This window comes from Aythya fuligula, chromosome 16 (assembly GCF_009819795.1).
Source record: "Aythya fuligula isolate bAytFul2 chromosome 16, bAytFul2.pri, whole genome shotgun sequence".
NCBI classification, from domain to species: domain Eukaryota; kingdom Metazoa; phylum Chordata; class Aves; order Anseriformes; family Anatidae; genus Aythya; species Aythya fuligula.
In genome coordinates, this window is record NC_045574.1 from 13425855 (window position 1) to 13449734 (window position 23880).

General features: G+C 39.3%; 1 protein-coding gene across 1 annotated transcript in view; it reads right to left on the reverse strand.

The window, feature by feature from the left end:
- The window catches only part of DIDO1 (death inducer-obliterator 1), a 41431-nt gene extending 23701 nt beyond the window's left edge, over positions 1–17730 (reverse strand). The window contains exons 1-4 of the mRNA XM_032198125.1: positions 17652–17730; positions 3925–4126; positions 1380–1490; positions 179–1085 (exon numbers count right to left, since the gene is read on the reverse strand). Of these exons, the coding sequence (XP_032054016.1) occupies positions 179–1085; positions 1380–1490; positions 3925–4021 (1115 nt within the window). The 5' untranslated portion in view covers positions 4022–4126; positions 17652–17730. The remainder of the gene's footprint in view (positions 1–178; positions 1086–1379; positions 1491–3924; positions 4127–17651) is intronic.
- Positions 17731–23880: the final 6150 nt, after the last annotated feature.

Sequence of the window (23880 nt, forward strand, 5' to 3'; positions counted from 1 at the left end):
TTCATTAGTTGACCCCCTCCTAAATATTTCTCATAAACCACCCCCCAAATCTTCCAATGAACCCAAAAGCTCATTTTCATAAACCCAAAAAGCAAGCTATGGAATTTGGGTTATTTTCTCCAATCACAGAAGAACTCCAGCTACTCGCATTGCACTTTAAGTTGAAAATCTTGCCTACCTGTTGTTATGAGGCTGACGACAGATACAATACAGTGCATTGGGGTCATAAATCTCAGATTCTGGTTTTCCTTTGGGCAATTCTTCAAGTCCTTCATCCGTAACCCCTTTTACTCCAACAGTAGGCTTTATCTCCTTCTCAACCTGAAGATCTTCAGTGTTTTCCTCAGACACAGTAACTTGACTTGCAACCTCAGTGCCATCTATAATCTCAGGCTCCTGTTTGACGGGTAATTCAGCTTTAACTTGATTTTCAGGCTGGACATCACCTGTTTCTGTAGGATCTTGCTCAGAAGGTCTTTTTCTCAGGCGGGTCTGTATATCGTTCAGTGTCAGTTGAGCAGGCTTTTGTTCAACACGTTTGTTTCTTAGTCGATTCTGCAGTTCCTTTAGTGTTAACCCATCACTGTCACTATCAGAAGTATCTTCTTCCTCCTCCTCCTCTTCCTCCTCCTCCTCTTCATCTTTTGTGCGTCTGCTTTTAGAGCCTTTCTGATCCTTACTACTCCTAGTGACACTCCTCCGAGTCACAGGTTTCATATCAGAAGCACTCTCAACGCTATCTTCTGAAGCAGTTTCAGCATCTGTGGCTGGACAGGATGCGGGTTCACTTGAATCTTCCAAAGCAATAGGAGCATTCCTCCTTCCCCTGCGTCTTACTGTTGTAAGAAATTCTTCCACTCTTTCTGTTCGCTTGGGTTGTCGCCCACTACGCCTGAGGTTTAAGCCTTGTTGCTGCTGCTGCGGCTGTTGTTCACTGGAGTCCATATCAATATCTCCTGCACCTTCTCTCTTGGCAATTGTAGTTCTTCGAAAACCCCAGGTTTTCCTGAACTCTTTGCTTGTAGGTTTGATAGTTTTTTGTTCCTCCTCATTGCTTTGCTCACCTTTTTCATCCAAAGCTGATGCTAAAAACAAGGTAATAGTTATTGAATTTGTGATGAGAGATGTTTTTCCTACACTTTTTATCCAACATAGTATTATTTTATTTGTGGTAATAAATACAAACACCTCCACCTCATTTTATCTGAAAACAGATAAAATACTTTGTTGTGCATATATATTGCAGCAGTGGCAAGTAAGCATATCACTGAATGCTGTGTCAAAATAATCCAACTGCCACAAACTAGTTATTTAAAAACGTATAGTACAGGATGGACAAATAAGCATATTTTTCTGTTGAATTTAAGATGAAATCTTACCAGGGGAACTGTTTTCCATGTTATCAGTATTAGATTCAGATTCCAATGACGCTGGCTGTAAACTTACAGCTTGTTCCATAGTACAGACACCACTCTCCCCACCCTGAAATGCTGAAGACAAACAATATACAAAGCTTAGATTCAAAAAGATTCATAGCCTAAGTAATTAAGTATTCTGACAAACTCATTAGTTTATTGTAAAGAGCAAGCAAAATATCTAACTTTAATTTCAAGCCACTAAAGTCACTGAATACTAACAAAAGTTCACTGAAATCCTTCAAAAAACGAAACCTTAAATATACGGGTTTGGACACTATACTGTCATGTTTTACTAAAGAGCCATTAGCATTTCTGGTATTTCTTTTTCTTTGAACAGTAAGAGCCAAGCAATTTATTTTGATAATCTTAAATCATCAATAAAATCAACTTTGTCAAGTTTAATGTGTGCACAGCATGTATGCTTTAACCCTAAACACATACTTTATTCAGTTGCTTTCATAATAGCTAAAAAAATATTTTTATATAGATTTGAACAAAAAAGTTACTGCAGAAGTATGCTATTGTACCTCTTACAAGATCAGAAAACAGATGCATCTGCACACTATTTTGTGGACAAATATTCAAATTCTCAAAAACTCCTTCATAGTACGAACCTGTTCTCTGGGGTTTGTCTGGGAAAAAAAACTTGTAGCAATTCCACTCCACAGGGGAGCACAGGAACTACATATGCACCAGTGCCAGAAGAACAAGACCATGCAGCAGAGCAAGGAGTTATCAAGACAGTGCAGACATGTTTCCTTTTTTTAAAGATGAGGTTGGTACTTGGTACCAATAACATTTTCTGCTAGAAAGGTGAGCTGATTGCTTACAGTAGGATAGAACACACAGTAGAAACAGCCAGCTTACAGAATTTCTAAGCTATCGCTGTTTAGAATCCAAAACTGATTATTCTTTGACTAAGTGTCAAAACAGGAGAAAAAAAGAACCGTCCCTATTGAAATAACTGTTTTACTAGGTCTGTATCTACTTATTAAAAGAGTTTAGCAGCTGCTGTTTTGTTAAATTGTTTCAGAAACTCTGGTGGGCATTCAGGATAAAAGCAATATACTTTCCCCTCATTTCTCCTCTAACAAGGTTTACTGGCTAGAAAAAATGATAGAAAATAGAACAAAATAAAGATCTTCTCAAGCATTTCTCTGGGGAAAAAAATAATTGAATTAAACCTGATAAACACTGCTCCATGATACTGTTATTTACAAAAAGGTTTTCAGCCTGTGTGTCATTCTACCAGAATGACAACCCCAAAAAATATCAAAGAACCTTCAACTATGACAGATGGAGCCACAGGAAGAGAAAAAGTCTGTGCTGACAACCAGGACCCATTTTCCTCAGAAGTCTCCCCCAGCATACTAGGAGACCGTCTTATCTGAGAAGACTTAAGCAAATGACTGAAATAAATACAGAATCTTAGGCTGCACTTCAAGTACTCAGTAATCATCTGGTTCAAACAGGTACTAAAGTCAGTATTACACCACAGGGCAATGTTTTAAATGAATTGCATGCCATGTAAATATGCTCTCCTAGAATTCAAAAACTATGTTTTGCTGTCACTGCAATCACATTGCTCACGTAAGACTATAATATGCAGCAGTAAGTGCACCACAATTAAATAGATAAACAAACAGTACTTTCAAAAACAATTACAAAAAAACCTAACTCTTCCCCACGCGTGTTTTTGGAGTGGTTATATGCGTCTTCCTGGCACAAGAATTATACAGGTTAGCCAAATGGAGACGTTAACATAATTCCTAAATAACAGCGGTTGCTGGAAGAATCAAAGCTATATATATTACAGCTACACCTTTCAGAGGCATTTTTAGCAAGCTTTTCAATCTGCTTCCAAATATTGCAGTGTACCCTGGTGATAAATGCCTCCTTGTTTCACATATTGCATCAGCTGCATCACTGTTCTGCTGTATCACACATGATCCCTCTACAATGTAATTCCGATTTTCTATCATTACATTTAGTGTTAAAACAAGTATAACTATCAACGCTAAGCAAACAATTAAGCTAGAGAATTGTAAAAAACACTGATATTTAAAAAACGTAACTTAAATTGCAACTTCAAGTCCTTTTAGTGACATACTATACATATAGCTGTAAAGACAGCAGATTCCAGAACATCATTTGGATTCCAGATCAAATTAGAACATTTCAGTTAGGATCAAAAATTACTATAGTACTACAGGCTTAAAATTAAAGAGCTGACATTATTTCAATCCAATAGGAAATTCCATTAAATTCTCCAAAAAAAACATTAACTGTATTTGTTTTGTTTTTAAGGGCAACACAAAAATTATATTCACATAAGAAAAAGGCTGCAATGGAAGAGCAGAATATTAAATATTTAAAATCTACATCTTTGTTTACCTTGAAGATGAAGAAATGCTAAAAGCTACAGGCAGAGGTAATCCAATTTGAGATTTAAATTCCACATAAAATATAAAAAAATAAGTGTCTTCAGTGCCCTCTATATCTTTACCTGACACAGCATTAGAGGTTTGAACGGTTTCTCCCTTTTGAGACGAATGAAAAGGAGATCCAGAGGAGGGCAGCAAAGGATCAGAGTCATTCAGCATTATCCTTCCAGCACATGCTGAATTTCCTGATTCAGAAGTGCCAGACTGAGTCTTTGAGCTGTCAGCAGGACCAAATAATGAAAATAGTCCTTTTCCTGCTGACACCTGGAAAAAAAGGAGACAAAATAAGACACCAATGTATTTATGAGCTTATCTTACCACTGTATACTTAAGCTTGGAATTGTTTTGTATCCATTACGTTATAAACCAACTTCTGTTATTTTGCCCTTTTGACAGTTTTCTATTTTCAGCAAGACACTGAACCAGGAATGAAAAGTGAAAGTAAAAAAAAAAAAAAAAACCACCTCCACCACTTACCAACAGTTTAGACCTTTCAAACAAATTCAAAATGCAAGTGTCATCTCATCAATTCACTGTGAATAAATTAAGACTTTTATAACAGTAACAAACTGTATTCAGCAAATCTACTCCATTTCCAGTATTTAAAAGCATTCTTTATTAAATTTAGTAAGCATGTACAATGAAAATGCAGAAATGCTTTTAAACTACACTGGCATACCCAGGCTTACAGTAGGGAAGGCCTACCAGTCTGTACTAAATTTCATCACAGAAGACATACACAGCTTTGAGGACTTAAATCCAAGTGGCTACTCACTGGTTTTATATGGTGGGATAATAAAAAAACACGGCTGAGTATCTGAATTAAGGAATATTCCCTGTCACTGTCCCTTTCACTAAAAAGGGCTTGCAATACAGAGCATTTCAAAAGTTTTATTTCAAGAACAGATGATGACATTAGTATCTGAAACCATCCCCCCCCAAGAAAAAAAAAAAAAAAAAAAAAAATCAACCCTTGGGAAACATTTCAGAATCAAGGCACTTATTTAAAGTACCTGAACAAGACAAACTATTTGGATGGGGGTCCCAATTCACATGTGAAATAGCAAACAAACATGAATCCTAACTGCTTGCTTCTGAGCACAAGGCTGGAAATCAGCAGGAAAACCCCCAAAAGTCTGCTCCATTAGCACAACACTGGAAAAAGAATTTGGGAGATTAACGGGATAAAAGTCACTTTTGAATTGGTAAATTAGGTGGAGACAAAAGAACAGTAATAATGGACACAGACCGTGTGTGTCAGGGTTCTGCAATTAAAGATGCATGGGAACTGCCATACTAGGTGTAGGAAATCACTAGAACGTTTAACAGTGTTTTGAAGCATTAAAAACAGATTTTGGTAATAATATGCTGTTTAGAGATGCTTCTTTCTTTCTAAGCAACGATAATCTCTAGGTAATCTCTAATGTCCCAAATAACAGGGAGCAGGGAAAAGACCAACCCCACCCTAGGTGTGATCTGTCATCAGTGGATCACTCATTTGATAAACAGTAAATCTCAATTTGCATGACTGTGGGAATGGAAATTTTGAAAGAAAATGACTATATAGATAAATCTACATCAGCATTTCCCACCTCTGCACTTTCTCTGGAGAGGATTATACACATTCTTCACCTGTGCCAACCATTCCCACTCAAGGAGAAAAAGGAGGAAAAAAATATACAAAAAAGAGAGCAGAATAACCTAATCTTACAGACCCTAGTACTGTATCTCATGTCATTGAATACCTGCTCTAATATGCATTTTGCTCCATTGTCTGAATCAGTGATTACATCCAAGGAGTCAGTCACTGATGGCTGAAGACAGTCTGAGTTAAAAGTGCCTTCTTCCACGCTGCTGCTCTGTAATAACCTTTCAATCTCCCTGTTCAGAATCTCCAACTCATCACACATCATGCAATTTTTAAGTGATATTCCTGAAGGAAGAGGGAAAGTCAGCTAATCACTCCTTGTTCAACACTTGTATTAAACTGAAAACAAACTGTGCTTCTTAAACATGCAGGAAGTGCATCCTGTTTGAATAACGTATCCAGTAACATACTACAGGAAGAATTGTCTAAAGAAAGGATGGATTTTGTAGTGCACAATGAAGCACTGGGGCATGCACAGCTACGTGTGCAACACGCTCTTTACAGTTAGGTCTGAGCCACAGAGCTGGTATTACTACAGCATTCCAGAAGTCAAATCAGCATCCTTTCTTCTCTGGAGCTATTCTGGCTCCTTGAACTCAATACATTTTTCAGTCTGATAGTCATACCCCACCCAGTGGCAAGGCTGCACAGTACACAGTTTTAATTTAGCATATTATTTTTAACATAACTGAAAACTTAAAATTCTATTCAAGAATATGTTTTTGGGGGGAGGGCGGGGTATGGGGGACAAAGTGGGGATATTATCTTATTACCTTTATTATCTATTATTACCTCTATTATCTAGAGGAAAAAATTCTAATAGAGCTACATTTTCAAAATAATTTCAAATTTTGTAGGTATAAAATTCATTACACTTAACACACCAAAAATGCAGAAGACCCGTATTTGCTATAAAATGCTTGTTTTCCTTTATTATTTAGTATCCCCATTTGGTCCAGATTATACTTATTTACTTATTACTTATTATTTAGCTCCTGCAGAATTGCATCTTAAAAATGGGCTAAACACGCCTTTAAAAAGGCTGAAAAACAGTTTCTGAAAACAAAAGCACAAAGCCTTAACTCGCAATTACACTTTTAAACATAACAAGCCTGTTGACAATGCTAAGTAAAAGTTCCACAAACCATTTTCAAAAAATGTTTACTACAACATACAGAAACGTGGGAAGAGAAACAGGTATTTGACAGTTTCCAAATTTGGTATGACTTTTGTTTGTTCTCCATTTAAGCATTAAGTTGCAGTTGAGATTCTGACAAATGTAAGCTGAAGCAACAAAGTGGTTACCTGGATTTGAAGGAACTGAACATTCATGATAAACTTACTCTCTTCTTCCTCCTAATACAGCACATTAATCACATTCCTGAAACTGAATTCTGGCTGGAAACTGAAAATTGCTGTACTTCCCCCAAACAGACAATTCCTATCAACACCCTCCTGCCTTTCTGCCACATCTCCTTTAGAAAGGCTACTGTGTACCTTTGGAAATATTACAGACCATCATCTCTGAAAGTGATTGTGCAGTACAACAAAACAATGTTGATAATAGATATATATGCTCTTAACTTGTTCAGAAATCCTCTCGTTTTGCTTAGGGGAGCAACTTCTGTGATAAGCGATCTCCACTGTGAAAATATGTAAGATTAGAAGGCCAACTATAAAGTTGGAAAAACAAATCAATAATTACTTAAAAAGGAAATAGTTCTTTCCCCCTCATGGGGGGGGTAGACTTTGTCAATGAAAGTCCCAGGTCTGTTGATTTAAATGCTTACATAACACAACAGGTCCACATCAAACAAGGGATTCACACTGCACATTAAATCCACATTTATGGACTACAAAGAACAAGTGCAGCCCCAACATTAATTACATGAGCTACCACTTTCCTACTGCCTTCTCCTCTGCTCACAGTTCAGTGTTTTATGCCATGTGCACCCAACCCTCTTTACCACAGAAAGCATCCACCCAAATTCTTCATCAATAGATTGGGTTTATTAATTCAGCAGAAAACTAACCAAAAGAGAACCAAAAGGATGAAAACTGAACACAGCTAGTGCAAAGACACACAAGAATAGGCATGGAGAACAAGAGCCCTTTAAGCAGCTGCATGCTGCATCAGCTCAGCCCATCTCACTCAACCTGTGCACACCGTCAGGCACTCAGCGAGAGCTCATCACATCTTATCCAGCAGCACTTCATTATCTGCTCTCTCAGCCAGGACTTCCTTTTCAAAATCCAATCAGTTTTAAGCTTGCAAACTGTAATGCAAGCATTCCAGTGAAAGGAAACAGTCACTTAGAATTGGAACAAAAAGGAGATGCTCAGTACCTTGAAAAAGGATATTCAGCCAAGAAAATATTTATGTAGCTTTTTCCTCCCCCATTATTTTACAGGTGAAGTGCTTCAGTACTGCCGAGTTGGGTTATTCAGCCTACATGGCTTGAAGAAATCCTAGGGAGTATCAGCAGCCAACCTAACAAGATTCCCAAATTCTGAATCCTGCCACTGCAACAGCACTCATTCACAGGCATGCAATACACCTACAAAAAGCATCTATCCTCCAAGGTCTTCATTAATCAACAGTGGAAAAAAAAAAAAAAAAAAGGGGAAGCTTGTAATCTTGTTCTTTTTCTGTACATACGTTATCACTATCACTTTTAGACAAAACCTCATCAAAAGCATACCGCTATGTACTGCCATCTTTGTAACCCAACACTTTAGAAATCTCAAGTAAAAAAAAAAAAAAGGAAAGGATTTCTGTGCCAGTTATACAGACATATGCCAATACAGGATAACTGCAGGACAGGCAACTTGAAGGTACCTGCATCTGCTGAATGCTAACTTCATTAAGCCCTTTTTAAGATGCCTCAATACACCTTCATCTGATAATAACAGAGCAAAGCTTTTAAAGAACTGCTACATTCCCCCATCTTTTTGTCTTTCTATTTTTAGACAGAGGTCCATTCAACAAGTGACTTACACATTCAAATCAGTATCCCCACTTCATTTGCTCTAAAGAGGTAATAATCATTCAGTGGGTCCACAGACCGCATAAAGATCCCGGCTTTTTCAGAACTTATAATTTAATTGCATGATGAACTTCCTATGTCAATTAACTAGGAAGACCTCACTCTAAAAAAGGATATTGAAAGTCAGCTTAGTAATACCTTTAACATGAACTAAAAGCAACCAAAAGCAGTAGCCTTATTTCTCCTTCATCCAAGGATTTGTGCACAAGCAAAAACCCATGTCAAAATTCTGTGCAAATTCTTCAGGTTCAGCTTTTTTTTTTTTTTTTTTTGAGGATTTTTTATGAGAAAATAGTGATCTTTTTCTTCTCATTACTGCTAATCCTCATGATAGCTACAGTTAGAAGGCAAAATATATTGCACCTTATTCCATGTTTCTGGATGTGAGTGGTGCTCTTTAATACTCAGACAAAATGCTGCAATTTGCCCAAGTTCTCATGTCTAACAATTTACAGGCTACTCAAGCACCTTGCATGAATACTTCAGCCAAAGGAGGAATACCTGGCACCTATTAGTTCTCTCATCCCCCAACTTGCCTTAAAGCAATGAAAGCAGGACTCACTGCATACTCAAGACTCACCACTGACATTAGTACCTCCTGAAGGAGCTGATTTGGTCAGCCCTGTTACCTAATAGAGGGGGGAGCTTCCTTCCACTGTAACAGGAAAAAAAAATTTGTACTGGTAAGTGGACTTAAGGTCCAGTTAATGTTTCAGATACATTAGGGATATTCAGTGGCCAGGGTCCAAAGACAGGCCAGAAACCTCAAACAATCAGAAAAACCAATATAAGCTTCAGCAGCTTTCTAAAAACCAAGTTAGTAAGAAGACAGGAGAGTACTTGTACATGCAAAGAAATTCAAAGCTTAATAAAGGTCTTACGATAATTAAAATCTGTTAAACACTGTAGTTCATCAGTGACCGGTTTCAACTCCACATCCTGACACAAAACTAGTCTGGGCCATGATTTTAAAAATTAGCTTCAGCTAGAATGACTTGGAACTGGCCTTTGATTATATTTGTTTCTTCAGAATTAGACGGCACTACATGAAAGGCATTTGGCTAGAACCAAAGAGCAAAATACTGGGTTTCTTAAATATCTAAGGATGCTATGAAATGGACAGAAAACATCCTCCCCAGAATGATGTAACAGTGCTTCCAACCACAGTTGAAGCTGTTTGTTCATTTTACTCCCTGTAAAATTGGCACAGATCTTGCCAAGGCCTCCTTTAAGCACTGAAAAATTCCTGTGAAGTGAGTGTATCAGCATCACATGACAAAAATTTGATTAAGAACTCCACTAAGGACAACATTTATGATGCAAGTGAAAAAAAATGTTGGTATGGCTCAGTTGATGCTGCTCCTAGCTAGAAGGCTAGAATTTCCCATTAGAAAATGATTTTTGCATCCCCATTTGTCAAAGATGACATCTGGAAAAGCAGCACTCTTTCTACTTCACAGCAACAGAAATAATCCCTTGTATCAGCAAGCATCACAAAAGCAGCTCAGAGGAAGTCAGTAGGGCAAAACCTACTTTGTACATAAACGAGCAGTTTCATTCTGACCATGGGCAAAAGGTACAATCCTTTGACCCTTAGAACAGCAGGAAATAAGTTCTGCACTAGCACTGGTAAAAGCCACGTAGGCACAAGGCTGCAGCAGTCCCCTCCATCGGCTCTTTCTACAAAGATGCAGGAGCAGACTACTTAAATGAGAAGCAACAGAAAGCAGATCATGCAACTGAGACATGTCCCCACTCCTCTGAGGAGAGACTGCTTGGTCCAAACCTATCTCAAGGCTGGCACAGAGTCCCTGATGTTTGCAGGTGTACATCAACATGCACAACCTGACAAAAATCACATCCATGCTAAGAGAGTTCAGACTGTACGGGGCACCAATTTCCTCCAGAAGTTCAACTTCTATACAGTATGTTTATTGTCATTTAAAATGTAACCACTGCTTACAGACTCTATTTACAGTATCTTCCCTTCTGAAAGGGGGAAATCACCTTTCAAAGTGAAAGGGGAATGTTATGACAGAAGGGATATAATGAGAGCAAAGAGTAAGAAAAGCAGCAGTCAGAAGGCTTAAGTCCATATGTGGAGAAACTGATGTGAGCTCAACCCCCCACCCCCAACTGATTTACTATTTGTTTGACTTCTCTAGACACACCGTAGTTCAAGGTGAAAGTCCAGACATCCCCGGTAAATACATTTTATGCCAGTAAAAACTTTACATTTGAAGGATCACGTTAAAAACACAGCTTGCATAACATTTCAGTGTTTTGCTGATTATTAGACCTAAGGGTATAAAAACCAAGCAGAGACAATGCTGCAACAACTGCAGCACTTATCTGTAAATGCCTTGCTGGCTAGTTAAGTCTTAAATTAGTTGTAAGACCGTAACAAGCCTACCACCTTATAAAACCACAGTACTAGCAACTTCAAAGTGGCAGCGAAGAGCCAATACATTATTTCCCATTAAAAAACTAACACATTAATATGCTTTGTAGTTTCAGTGATGCCAATTCAGTAACATGTAACTCAGTGATACAGCCCTGCTCCTCAGAAATACCCCATCCCAATTTAACGATTGTCTACTCTTTGTTAAGACTGCATGAAGTAGTAATCAATCGAGGCAAATACAAACGTTGTGCTATGCAGCCACCTTAGGACAAAGCATCACCAGGATCCGGGCACATTTACAAGACAGCAAGCACCATCAGTATGCAGTGCTGACGCCAGTTACCTGGTATGCTTTAGAATTTCAACATTAACTGCATTTTTATTTATTTTTTAATTTCCAAAGATGCAGAAAAAAAGTGTTCTGTTTTCTTCCAGATTTTTCTTCCAAGAAAAATGAGACTGAAAACATTTATAAATGTCAAAAGATCACTTTTTCTACTTAAAGACATTGAAGAAATATACCAGACTGACAACAAACTTCCCTAGCAAACCAAACCACCTGGCAGCTTACTTCTTGAAATAATCGAGAACATGGATTTGTTACAAGAAGTCAAAGAAATAGCTTCCTTTAAAAACAACCACATATATTCACATGGTCTTTGCTCTTGTAACAAAGAAATTAACCTTTCCAAATTAAAACATCTTCAGTCACTCATTACACAAACCCTCTCTATTGTGTCTGAAATGAGTTTACACACCAGCATCCTTTGTGATTTGTAGCCTAAAAAGGCAACTCACTTACCTTATGTGAGCCTCACAGGAAGGCCGTGGCCACAGCCTCACCTGAGGGATAACTGCACACACAGGACACCAACCCTGCACACGGGCAGTGAACGTGGGACCTCCTGGAAGTGTTGAGTTTAGCGTGTATGCACAGAATCCTATTACCATGCACAAACAGTGGACTCTGATGCACAGTAAGACTTAGAAAAGACAACGAGCAACTCCACGGTATAAAATAGCTACCCCAAGCAAAAATAAAGAGCATGAAGTAGCCGCCCAGTTTGTGCGACAAAGTACACAGACTTCAGACTAGAAAATAATTTTCCCCAGCAAAATATTTAAAAAAAAATTCTTGTATCGGATTGTACCATACAGGATCAGACAGTAAGAAAAAAGGCGATAAAAAAAGAAGGTATGGACCACTCAGTAATGTGGCAGAACAAGGACAGAACCAAGCATTACAAGTTTATTTTATTCTGAGTAAGTAGCAAAAATATGCTTCTTTCAATCAAAGTGAAGTTCCCACAGCTGAGTTCTTAAACAGCAATTTCTCATAGAAATATTCAAGGTGCTTTAGCATGAGTCCACCTGGCAAGCATGACATTTTTATTTAAGAAAAGACTGTGCTCATATCAACACCACGGACTTTCACTGTCACATTGCACCAGTCAGGGTCGTTAAGGGGTACAGTCCCCAGTTAACAAAGCAGTGCTGGCATAAGCTCCTCTCACCAAGGTAATTACACCATCAAGATTGTACTTTTGCCTGGACTTTTTCTGTTTACAGGGTGGAGCAGCAGGTGTGCACCGTCCTGGTGCAGTGCAGCTTTATCAAGGTGGCTGCCCACATAACATAAAAGCTCTACCAAGGCACCAGCCCAGCTCCTTCCACGTAAAGGAGCAGTTTATCTTGGGAAGAAGCAAGACTGAAAGTTGCCTCAGACTCCCTGAATGAACAAAGCTTCATTAGCAAACAGATCCAAACTTAGGGGCTTACACAAGAGCTTCTGCCAGCATAGCTCTGTTAAGAGCTGGGGAAAGAATGGGAACCAGCCATGGTACTGACCGAACTTTAGTAACAGCCAAACCTGAACTTCACGCACTTCACACATTCCACATCTTCTGAACTGAAGGCCCATAATCACGTTTGATAAACAGAATTCATATTTAGTTTAGGATTTCTGTATTTAATGATACTTGAACTAATTTTCAGAGGAAAGAAATACAGGCACCGCTGGTATTTTTTTTATTTTATTTTATTTTTTTTTTACCCCAGAGCTTCCCGGGTGTTTGAAAGACTTGGCAGAGACTTTATTGGCTTACTACCAGACTTGAGTTTTTTTACTACTCCTATAATACTCTCTGAAGCCTTAGTTAACATTAATATGTGAAAGCTAATCCCATATCTGACCTAACAATTAAAGTTTACCCAAATAAAATAAAATACAATTGAATTCTTTGGTCAGGTTCTTCTCTCAGGCTCTGAGCAGTATGAACAGAAATGGCAAGTTTTGCTGATTAAGAACCACTGTAAGCACATGCAGTGTAGGTAACTTTGCTCTTTTTCTACTTTTACATAAAAAGGGAGGAACCTTTTTGTGGTTAAAAGCTTAGATTCCAAGAAAAAAATTAACAATTGCCATAAAAGAAACCTTCTAAAGGCCCCACCCAGTACAAGCCACATTTATACACTATGGTCCTAAATTAGGCAACAGAAACATCAATTATAAACTTTGACTGTAATTGGGAATTAGTCACTATACAATAATCTTTACCATTTTTTTCCCAACACTTTGAATAGAAATATTTTACAAATACACACAGCTTATCTGCCTAACGTTCAATTTCTGTTACAAAACTTGACCTCTTCAGCAGTGCTGAAAACTATTTTCAGCAACTGCAAAGGAACCCAAAAGCCTTGGGAAGGTTATTCACACAGCCTGGCACTCATCCAGCAAAGTACTGGAGAAATCTGTTCTTTACCGTGACTTCAGAATGCTGGGTTGTGTTAAGTGAACAGCAACAGTTTATTCAGGCCAAGCCTATCATCCTTACAGTTTAACTCTTCAACATCCTGTAGCTTGTTTATTTTAAAACACACAATAATGCGATTCTAGAACTGACAAGTTTCAGCATGAACACTTACATCATACTTCATATTCCCTCTTCTTCAAGAGTTTTACACAAAGTAGGAGAGTTATGCAGGCTTTTTGTAAAGTTGCAACTGTTATCACACAACCTAGATACACATACTAAAACATTACATGTAAAAAATATTAGTTTACAATTTAAATTATCTGTATCTTCTGGCATGTCTAATTATTGTTGTCAGCAGAACTGAATGGACAGAAATAGACTCAGAACAACTGCAGGATTACAATTTCTGACCCTATCAGCACAGCTGTTGAAGAAAAATCCTGCATTTTTTACACTTTTTAAAACTATAAATTTGTAATAAGTGAGCTAAAATACAGTATCTGAAACCAGTTATCAATTTCATTCTCATTCCATCAAAAAGGCTTCATTATATGAAACAAATTAATTTCTCCCTCAAAATTCAGTGAAACACAGTAATTACAGCATACTGATTATGTTATGATAAATGCACTAGACTGTTCTATTCCCAGTTTTGGTTAGGGTTTACTATGAGAACACACAACACACATTAATGGTTTTGTGTCTTAACTCCCTAACTAGAATTTTTAAGATATTTCTTAGCCTCAAAGTCTAACAATTCTGTTGACACTATCCCTCGTAAAACCTGTGAAGCACTCACTTATTTCAGAAGCTGTATTAGATGAAAACAATAGCAATATAACCTTTAAAGCTTAATTGACATTGGACTAATTATCACCCTAAGGAATGGGCTTGAGAGCACACAAGGAAGCAACCAGTTCTTGCATAAACTGGATAAAATTTACTGATATTAAAATCTTTTCCTTAAACTTTCTGCCATGGTCCTACTAGCTGAGCACTACAGGAGACACTAGGCAGAAACTGTGCACCAGAAAGTAAAACCAGTGCAGACACATTATTACTTCCGTCAACTGGAAACCATCTAATCTTACTCTCGCTGAGTACAGCCCTGTCTTCTTTCATTTCTATCACTTCAATTTCATAATCTTTTAACTTAATCCCTGTAATCCTTCCCCTTCCTCCCTCTGCTGAGTGTTTCTGGCTGAAGTTTCAAGCTGCACAGAATTAAAAACCCACAGTTAAAAGTTACAACTATAAAGATATAGAATCATAGAATCATAGAATCATAGAATCATAGAATCATAGAATCATAGAATCATAGAATCATAGAATCATAGAATCATAGAATCATAGAATCATAGAATCATAGAATCATAGAATCATAGAATCATAGAATCATAGAATCATAGAATATCCTGAGTTGGAAGGGACCCTTAAGGATCATCAAGTCCAACTCTCGACACCGCACAGGTCTACCCAAAAGTTCAGACCATGTGCCTAAGTTCACAGTCCAATCTCTTCTTAAATTCAGACAGGATTTAAGCTGAATATAAATAAATAAAATATTTAGGATATAAACTGAATAAATAAATATTTAGGATATAAACTGAAATGAAATAATACAATCTATTTCCAGGAAATCTCGGCAGTGAAGTAGGATTAAGTAGAACAAAGATTATCTTTTGTTGAGTACATCACACACTAGAAAACTTACTCAATCTCATTTACTATTTTGGGCTCATACTGTTCTATTAGCATTGCTTTTAAGAGGTTTTTGTTGTTGTTTAGCTTTTTTAATTAAAAAAAAAAAAAAAAAACATGAAAAGCACTCTCTGAAACATTCTTTGAGTTGTATGTATTTTATACATGATCGGTCTTAAAAATCCATAATTACTTCAGTGTACGTAAATTTGCAGCAGAACAAAAAGCTCATCTGCACACCAGAATATAGATGTCCCTTTAAAAAGAAAAACAGGAAATATGGAAAAAATATTTAAACTCTAGTCTTGAAATCAACAGTTACTTGATTTGCAAGTCATGTGGTCTCAAAGTAGGCTGAAGGCTAACATGAGCCTTTATTCTTCTACCAAAGTGCATTAAAAAGCCTTTATGTGCAATATGTTTCTGGAACTGTGAAGGGAAATTTTTTAAGGCCGAACTCTGAGCAGCTATTTTGAGCATACTTCTATATTTATACCTATAGAAAGTTCCAAATGTCAAAGAACGATAACGAGCGGCTGGCATATATAATAGAAGTGGAGCACAACCCAAAATATCTATTACAATTAGCACAGTGCATGCTACACTTGTACAGAAACTACACATTGTCATTTTTCATTGACCAGCAAGTCAACTGCTTAAACAGCTATGAAGTTTTGTTAGTTTTGTTTGCAGAAGTTTCAACAAGAAGCAGTTGAAGCTATACCAAGTCAAGTTACCCCTTACAATAAAAACCTGGTGTAAAACAGATTAAAAACAATGAGAGTTCTCACAAAATTAAGGAAAATGTAGTTGAATATCAGCAGCCAAAGAACTTGTTTAAATGAGGCTGTGATGATTAAGGATTGAAAAAGAGCTACTTCTGGAGTCTCATATAAATTATCCAGGAAATTTAAAAAAAAAAAAAAAAAAAAAAAAAGGAATTTGGGAATGCTAAACACATCCTTTTATATCAAATAAAAGGAATTGGCATTTTTGCCTCCCTGAAGTTCCTAGAAAAAGGAAGATGTGAGAGCCCATCCAAAACAAACAAACAAGAAGTTACACTGTTTTTAATTACTGAACATACAGCATGAAGAGTGTGACATATAAACACTTAGTAACATAAAGATTGTAATGTCCTTTCCAAGATAAAAATGGAAAGCTAAAGATCTTCTTCACCTGCTATATACAGCCCAGTATAGCTATCCCACCCAATAAAGCTATCACTTGGAGGTATAAAACAAAAACTATATATTTGTTTAAAACAAAATTTGGTCGCAATCAAAGATTTGCTTTGTGCAAGCCAAATAAGCAGCTCTAAAACACCATCACCTCCAAGAGACAGTATTTAAGTACATTGGGGGGGGGGGGGGTATGGAAGGGTGAAGGAAATAGTTACTGACGATTAATTTATTGAACATTTAAGCCGGGAACGATTACTAGCAGCTAAAGATCCAACCCCTTCTCTCCCCAAAAAACGAGCTAATCGCCAGAGCGTGACCAAACTCAACTTTTCTGGTGTAACTCACCGCTGGGGAGCACGCCTCCCTCCCCGGGAGCGCAGCAGCACCGCGGGCAGGCCGTTTCGGTCCCACCCTGCGGGCCGGGCCCCGGGCTGGTTGCGGGTTCCTGGAGCCCCCCCCTGCACCGTTCCCCCCCCCCCCCATAAAAAAAAAAAATAACAAAAAACAGCCGGGGAGACGCCGAAAGAGAACGGGCCGGCGGCTGGATCGCTCGTGACGTCAGGAAGCAGCTTGCTGGCGTCAGCTTGGGTGTGACGTCGATCGCCTCAGCTCACCACCGTCCTCTGCTCTCCTGTCCTGACCCGTCCCGTCCCCGTCCCCAGCGGGGCTGCCCCCCTTCCAGCCCTCTCCGCCCGGCCAAGGCCGTCCTCTGCGCCCCGGCCCGCCCGGAGCCTGATGAGGCGGCTGCGGGGGATTTTTTTTGGCTTCCCCACCACGCAGTCGCCGACCTCCTGTGGAAGCTGGCCGCGTCCCCGGCGTGCCTGAACCCGAAGAGGCCGCACAGCCCCGCCGGGCCCCCCCCTCAGCCCGGCCCGGCCCTCCCCGCCCGCCCGCCTCCATTTTCTCGCCGAGCCCCACAAGGCGCCGAGGCCTGAGGAGGCGCCCTCCCCCCCCTCCCCCTTTTCTTTTTCCCCCCCGCGGCTCCTCCGCTTCTTTTCTCCTCCCCGTCCCGGTGCTTTTTAGCCGCTGGCTCCCCTCTCACTCACCGCGGGGAAGGGACGGGGCTCTCGCTGCCACCGCCGCCGCTGAGGGGCTCAGCCGCGCCGCGCCGCCATTTCCTCCTCGCAACTGCTCCGGAGCAATGGGCGGGGGCCGCGCTCCTCCCCCTCCTACCATAGACACCGACATGGCGGCCAGCCGCCGCGCCTCGCTTTGCGCACGGCTCCCGGAGGACTCCGGGCTCTCGCCGGCTCCGCCTCACGGCGAGGAGCTGGGCGGGAAAAGCGCAGCCTCAGCCTCTCCTTCCCTACATGCTTACTGTCCCCTTATCTTTACACAGCCCCTGCCCCTCATATTGCCCGTCCTCTCAGCTCCAGGATGCTCTGGGGTAGCCCCCTTCTCCTCAGCAGAAAAGTGTTGTGGGGAGAACATGGCTGCTGCTTGTCCTCATCAAAAATAGCCGGTGTCTTACAGGAAGGGTGGTTTTGTGCCCTGTTTGTGAGGCCCCCAGTGCCAGAGCAAAACCACACTAAATAGTCTTGCTTACAGTGACTTGCACTGCAAGGTCAGCTCTGTGACAGAATTTGCATGGCAGAGGAGTTGGTGCCTTGTAGACTCAACTGCTACCAGCTCATTCCAATGTATTTTCTTTTTTTTTTTTCCCCCTATATTCCATCTGCTAAATAAAATTAAATAGCAGCTGATACAGTAATGCCTACTCCTGGGTTCAGAGTTCCACACAGATTCATTCCACATTAAGTTCCACACCTCAAGTGCCATGGAAGTGCTCTCTGCAGTACCTCACCCACCACACAGAGGCTTCCCAATGAACACTCCTTTTAAAAGGACTACGCTCCTCAAAAGCTCTCCAGGAGACAAACTACTACAAACACTTAGAGTGCATTATCTCCGCTTCATGTTTTTGTTCCTACTGCCAGCATCTGTGATATGAGCAACCAGAAATATCTGTAAGATTCCTGAGGGGTGCCAAGATTTAGAGCTTGCAACATAGACATCACATCTGAAGAGCCTTTGAGATAAAATGGAGGTGTGAGGTTTGGCTCTTTGCTCACAGTCCTCCACATTTTTCCTCATGGATTGGTAACCGTAGCTTCAGCTGTATTCCAGACAGGTGCAGCATTTACCAAGATGAATTAAGAAATGGAAAGATGAGAAAACAGGAAAATACATACTTAGCATTAATTTTATGAAATTAGTTTTCTATTGAATGATTTGATTACATTTTATAGAAGTCTACATTCTAGAGCACAATATGAGACTTCAGGGAGTAAAAACTCAGAATGATGATGGAAAAGCTACTATTAGCTTTTTTTTCCCCTGACTTTTTTTTTCCTTTCCAGCCTCTCCTGCATCTGTAAAGCAGGGCAGTATTAATACTTACTTTACACAGGAGCACCAAGAGGTAAAAGAAACAGATTCCTGTACAGAAGCATAAGACACCATCATTAAAAGCAAGCAGTAGTTTAATTTTTGTTTGACAATTGCAGAGTTACAATAAATGAAAGGCACAGAGAGAAATACCTTTTGATTTAGCAGATCAAGTTCCACCGTAACTTATGCCCTCAGAAAAGCTAACGGTATTATTAATGGTTAACTTTAGCATCCAGGAGTGCTCATAACAAGGACACACCAAGGGAAGGGGAACATGCAAAACAAGGAATTGCACACCAACAGTGAACAGAGGATGCCTGCAACAGGGAATTCAGCAATGAAAAGAGTATTAAAATCTTCTTAAACACATTTGGTAAGAGGCCTGTACTATCTTAATGTAATCATTTTGCCTGCACAGTCAGTGAACACTAAAATACATCACACTTTCAACCCACAAAAAAAAAAAAAAATACATCTTTGTGTTAAAGACTGCCTTTTAACTAAGACCATAGCAGAATATTTATCTTTCCTGACTGAACACCTCCTTTGCTTCAGTGGTATCCTCAGCACCTCAACTCTCTGCCTCATTTCCTTCCCTTCCCCATTCTTTTCCTGTATTAAAGCCTATTTTCCCTTAATTTAGGGAATTTACTCCTGGGTTACTGGTTTGAATCTGCATTGTCCTGGCAACACACAGAAACAGCTTTTTTGATGATCTGTGTAATTGAAGTTTTGTCTTAGTTTAGGCATCCCCCTACATAACATGATCATAGCTCCTAACTGGCTTGAACTGAAAACACCGCTGAGAAATCCTAGCAGAAAGATTAACGACAATCAATCAGCTTCTAAAATGGTCTAATAAGCACCTTATCTATCTCTCCTTCTTAAGCACAGGAAAAGCTTACACTAAGATGTCTACAAAACCCTCAGCACTACTCTCCTTAAAACTTTTTTCCACTGCTTTCCAAAATCTTTTCTACTATTAGGCACTCAACGCTCCGAGACTTTGTTCTGCAGCTAATACACCCATATTTGTTTATCCCTTGGGTTTCTCTAATTGCCATTTTACATTTAAATAAGAAGAAAACTTCTTGTGCAGTATTTATATATTCTCAAAAGAGTATTTAGGCACTACCATAAAACTATTCTGAACAGGCACTAAGGCAGCATCTTCATGTTGCACAAGTACCTCCCCATATCTGGGTTCATATGGGGGGAAAAAAGCACAGGGATGTGACTTTTGCTCTCTCTCCTGCCTTGCTCTTCACCAAGACAGTTCCCTTTTTCAGTGTTTAGAAGGTCTAAAAGATGATACTTACTTTATGCTCACCCGTTCTCAGTTCTTCCTCAGTGAGTGTTCTGGGAGTCAGTTTCTAGAGCCAAGTAAAACCTTGAGATGGAGTTAGCTCAAGAAAAGTCTAAGGATAAAAGTAAACAAGCAAGTTATCATCCCTACTCTATCTCTGCTTGTTAACATATAATTTATTACTAAATCAGAAGAGACTGTTTTCATTGGCTGTGCTCCAGCTTTACCTTTTGATATGTGTGCAAAAAGGCCTGTGTTCCCAGAGCCCAGCACATCAGCCAGTATAGATACAACAGGTAGCAAAGTACTTTATCCTCTGGGTGCTTGATTCTTCAAGGCTCCTGTGGAATCATTTTTTATAAAGACTAGAAAAAGAGAGAAGCACTTTACCATACGTTAATCATATTCACCATGAAAGCAATCCCCTCCCTTACCAAGATACAGAAACTTAGAGTCTGTCCTCTACCTAGAATTGGGGAGAGTGGGGGAACTTTCTTCCCCAGTGTGTTTTTTTACAGGGATTTTAGTGACTTCTTCATGAATTAGTGATTTTGACTTATGGTTTACTCCACTTAACTCCAAATATCTGCCTCCAAAATACCTCTCTGAGAAGTTTATCAAATCATAAATCACATAGAAGTCCTATAAAACACACTGAATTACTTTAGCAGATACTCAAGTTCCTTTTATTCTCAATTTTGTAGTCTTTCCCCAAATTCCAAAATTCTATGTTATGATTGGCCTTATTACTATAGAATTCTTGTAGAACAGTGACATATGAAAGCCACAGAAATATTTCTAGAATGCAAGATAGTTTGCTTCCATGTGTTGCAATCAAGCTTTGAAGGTACAAAAGCATTGATAAAGGTTTTCCCTAAGTAACAATTGTTTGGTTCCACCTTTGTGGAGAACGTGATGTTTTTAACAGATGTTAGGCTATAATACTAGGAAAAGGGAAAATGATATAGGAAACTTTTGCCCTGAATTGTTGCAGAGCAACAATTGTCTCCGTCTTCCTACTCCTTTCTGACTTTTGTAAGGCTTAAAGAAAAGCCACGCAAGCCATAGAGGATTTAGTATTTCCAAATCTTTGAATAATCTAGATTAAAGCACAGTGAACGTAAATACTTCTCTTCACTAAAGAAAGCAGCAGGTATTATACACAAGATGATTAAACATTTATTCAGTGAAGTACAAGTTTAAAAGAAATTAAAACAGAAAGTAATCAGGCAGTTTTTTATCAGGAAAGAACTAACATAAAAGATGTTTTACCTAGGGTATGTTCAACCACCCCCAGACCCAGTTTTCATCACACCTAAAACATTAGCAGGGAAAAATGGCCTGCATCAAGATGATTGAATAAGAGCTTCATAAATTATTGATAAACTTTGGATCTTACCACATCAGGCTAATACTGCCTTGGAAAAAAAAAAAAAAATCACTACAAATAGTAGTGTTCAGTATTACTTAACCACACAAAAACAACTGATGCTTTAGAAAGGTACTTGGTTTTCAGGCTCAGTAAGAAAATGCTTCAATAGTAACACTCAATGTTTCCTTGTTTCAGTGGTAAGTTTTCTCTAAGCAATTGTTCAATCTCTAATCAGGTTTGACATTACCATAAAAATCATAGGAAAAGATAAAGAAGGAGAAGAGAATACATCTAGTCATGATATTCTGCAAATAGGTTACAAAGTTCTGCTGCAGTTAGTTGAATAACCTGACTTACTAAAAAAAAAATTAAGCATGCTGCCAAAAATCAGCTCACAAATATTTTAATTTACTTATTCGATATACTATTCTATTTTTTTTCGAAAGCAGTTAAAAGCTGTTCTTCATTCTTTACCTGTAAATAGCAGCTGTAGTAACAATTACACTCTGTCCCCTCTCTGCTTGGGGTGTTTCCCTCTATAGCAAACTCTGGAAACCCTTCTAAAGAGGGGCACCTTCCTCTTCTCTCTCCCTCTTAATGAGAATCTCCTGAGAAACTCCACCTTTTGGGGAGGAGCTGCCAAGACTCGGTGAATCTAAATAAGAGATCTTACAGGGTTCAGAAGCACAGGAAATAGAGTATGAAGTTTTGTTGTTCCTTGTGAGTCAAATTGAGAGTGTTTTTAGAGTGATGCCTGAGGAAAAGCCCTCTCCAATCAATAGCAGTATTTACTATGCTGTAGCTTTCTTTGTCACGTGGCTAACAACTATTGGCATGAAGTACTTCATATTTGAGGTTTGCAAACTTTATGTTATTTGTAAATGTTGGTTTGTTTGAAGAAATCAGTTATAATAAGAAACTATTGATTAAACTGTAGAGATTCTCAATTTCAATGTAGGGGCAATTGTAATGGATGTGAGTTTTGGAAACTACATTTTATAGCAGAGTTACAACACCAAGAGTGGAAGATGAGTAATTATAGCCATATTCCTACTCCGTAAAAGTGAAATTACATCTTCTCAAGAAGCTTCATTTGTAGTATTTAACACTCAAAAGTTGTAGCTCTTAATTCCAGTTTTCTATTTAAATATTGGTTGGCTGAATATGAAGCAGCAATATGCTCAGGTGGCCAAGAAGGCCAACAGCATCCTGGCTTGCATAAGAAGCAGTGTGGCCAGCAGGACCAGGGAGGTGATTGTCCCCCTGTATTTGGCTCTGGTGAGGCCGCACCTCGAGTACTGTGTTCAGTTTTGGTCCCCTCGCTACAAGAAGGACATCGAGGTGTTTGAGAGAGTCCAGAGAAGGGCAACAAAGCTGGTGAGGGGCCTGGAGAACAAGTCCTACGAGGAGTGGCTGAGGGAGCTGGGTTTGTTCAGCTTGGAGAAAAGGAGGCTCAGGGGCGACCTTATCGCTCTCTATAGGTACCTCAAAGGAGGCTGTAGCAAGGTGGGGTTGGTTTATTCTTCCACGTGCCTGGTGACAGGATGAGGGGGAATGGGCTAAAGTTGTGCCAGGGGAGTTTAGGTTGGATATTAGGAAGAACTTCTTTACTGAAAGGGTTGTGAGGCATTGGAATGGGCTGCCCAGGGCAGTGGTGGAGTCACCATCCCTGGAGGTCTTTAAAAGACATTTAGATGTAGAGTTTAGGGATATGGTTTAGTGGAGGACTGGTTAGTGTTAGGTTAGAAGTTGGACTTGGTGATCTTGGAGGTCTCTTCCCACCCAGACGATTCTGTGAAATATATAACTTGTAGCGTTTTAATGTCTTTTTCCATGGAGTGCCTTGATTCTCAAACTCTGTTGGATCTAGCTGCAGGGAGTTTATTAATTCTCCCAAGCAGCCAATATGAACTTTGACAGAGATTGTAAATCAGAGCCCTCAGCTACTACAGTTCACAGCCCAGCATTGCATCGTAACTGGAAATTGGTGGAGCTTTCCATTAACATACCAGGCTGTGACCTGTACAAGACCCATTTCCATTTGAATTATCCTGGAAATCGTTAGGGCCAACTGGGCAGCAGTCAGGGCTCAAACAGTCAGCATGTGCCAGTCACAGCTCAAGAACAACTGTGCTGAAAAGGCTGCTGGTGTGATGCCCGCTGTGTCTGCATAGCAGTTCCTTGCACAGCACCAGAGCAGGGACAC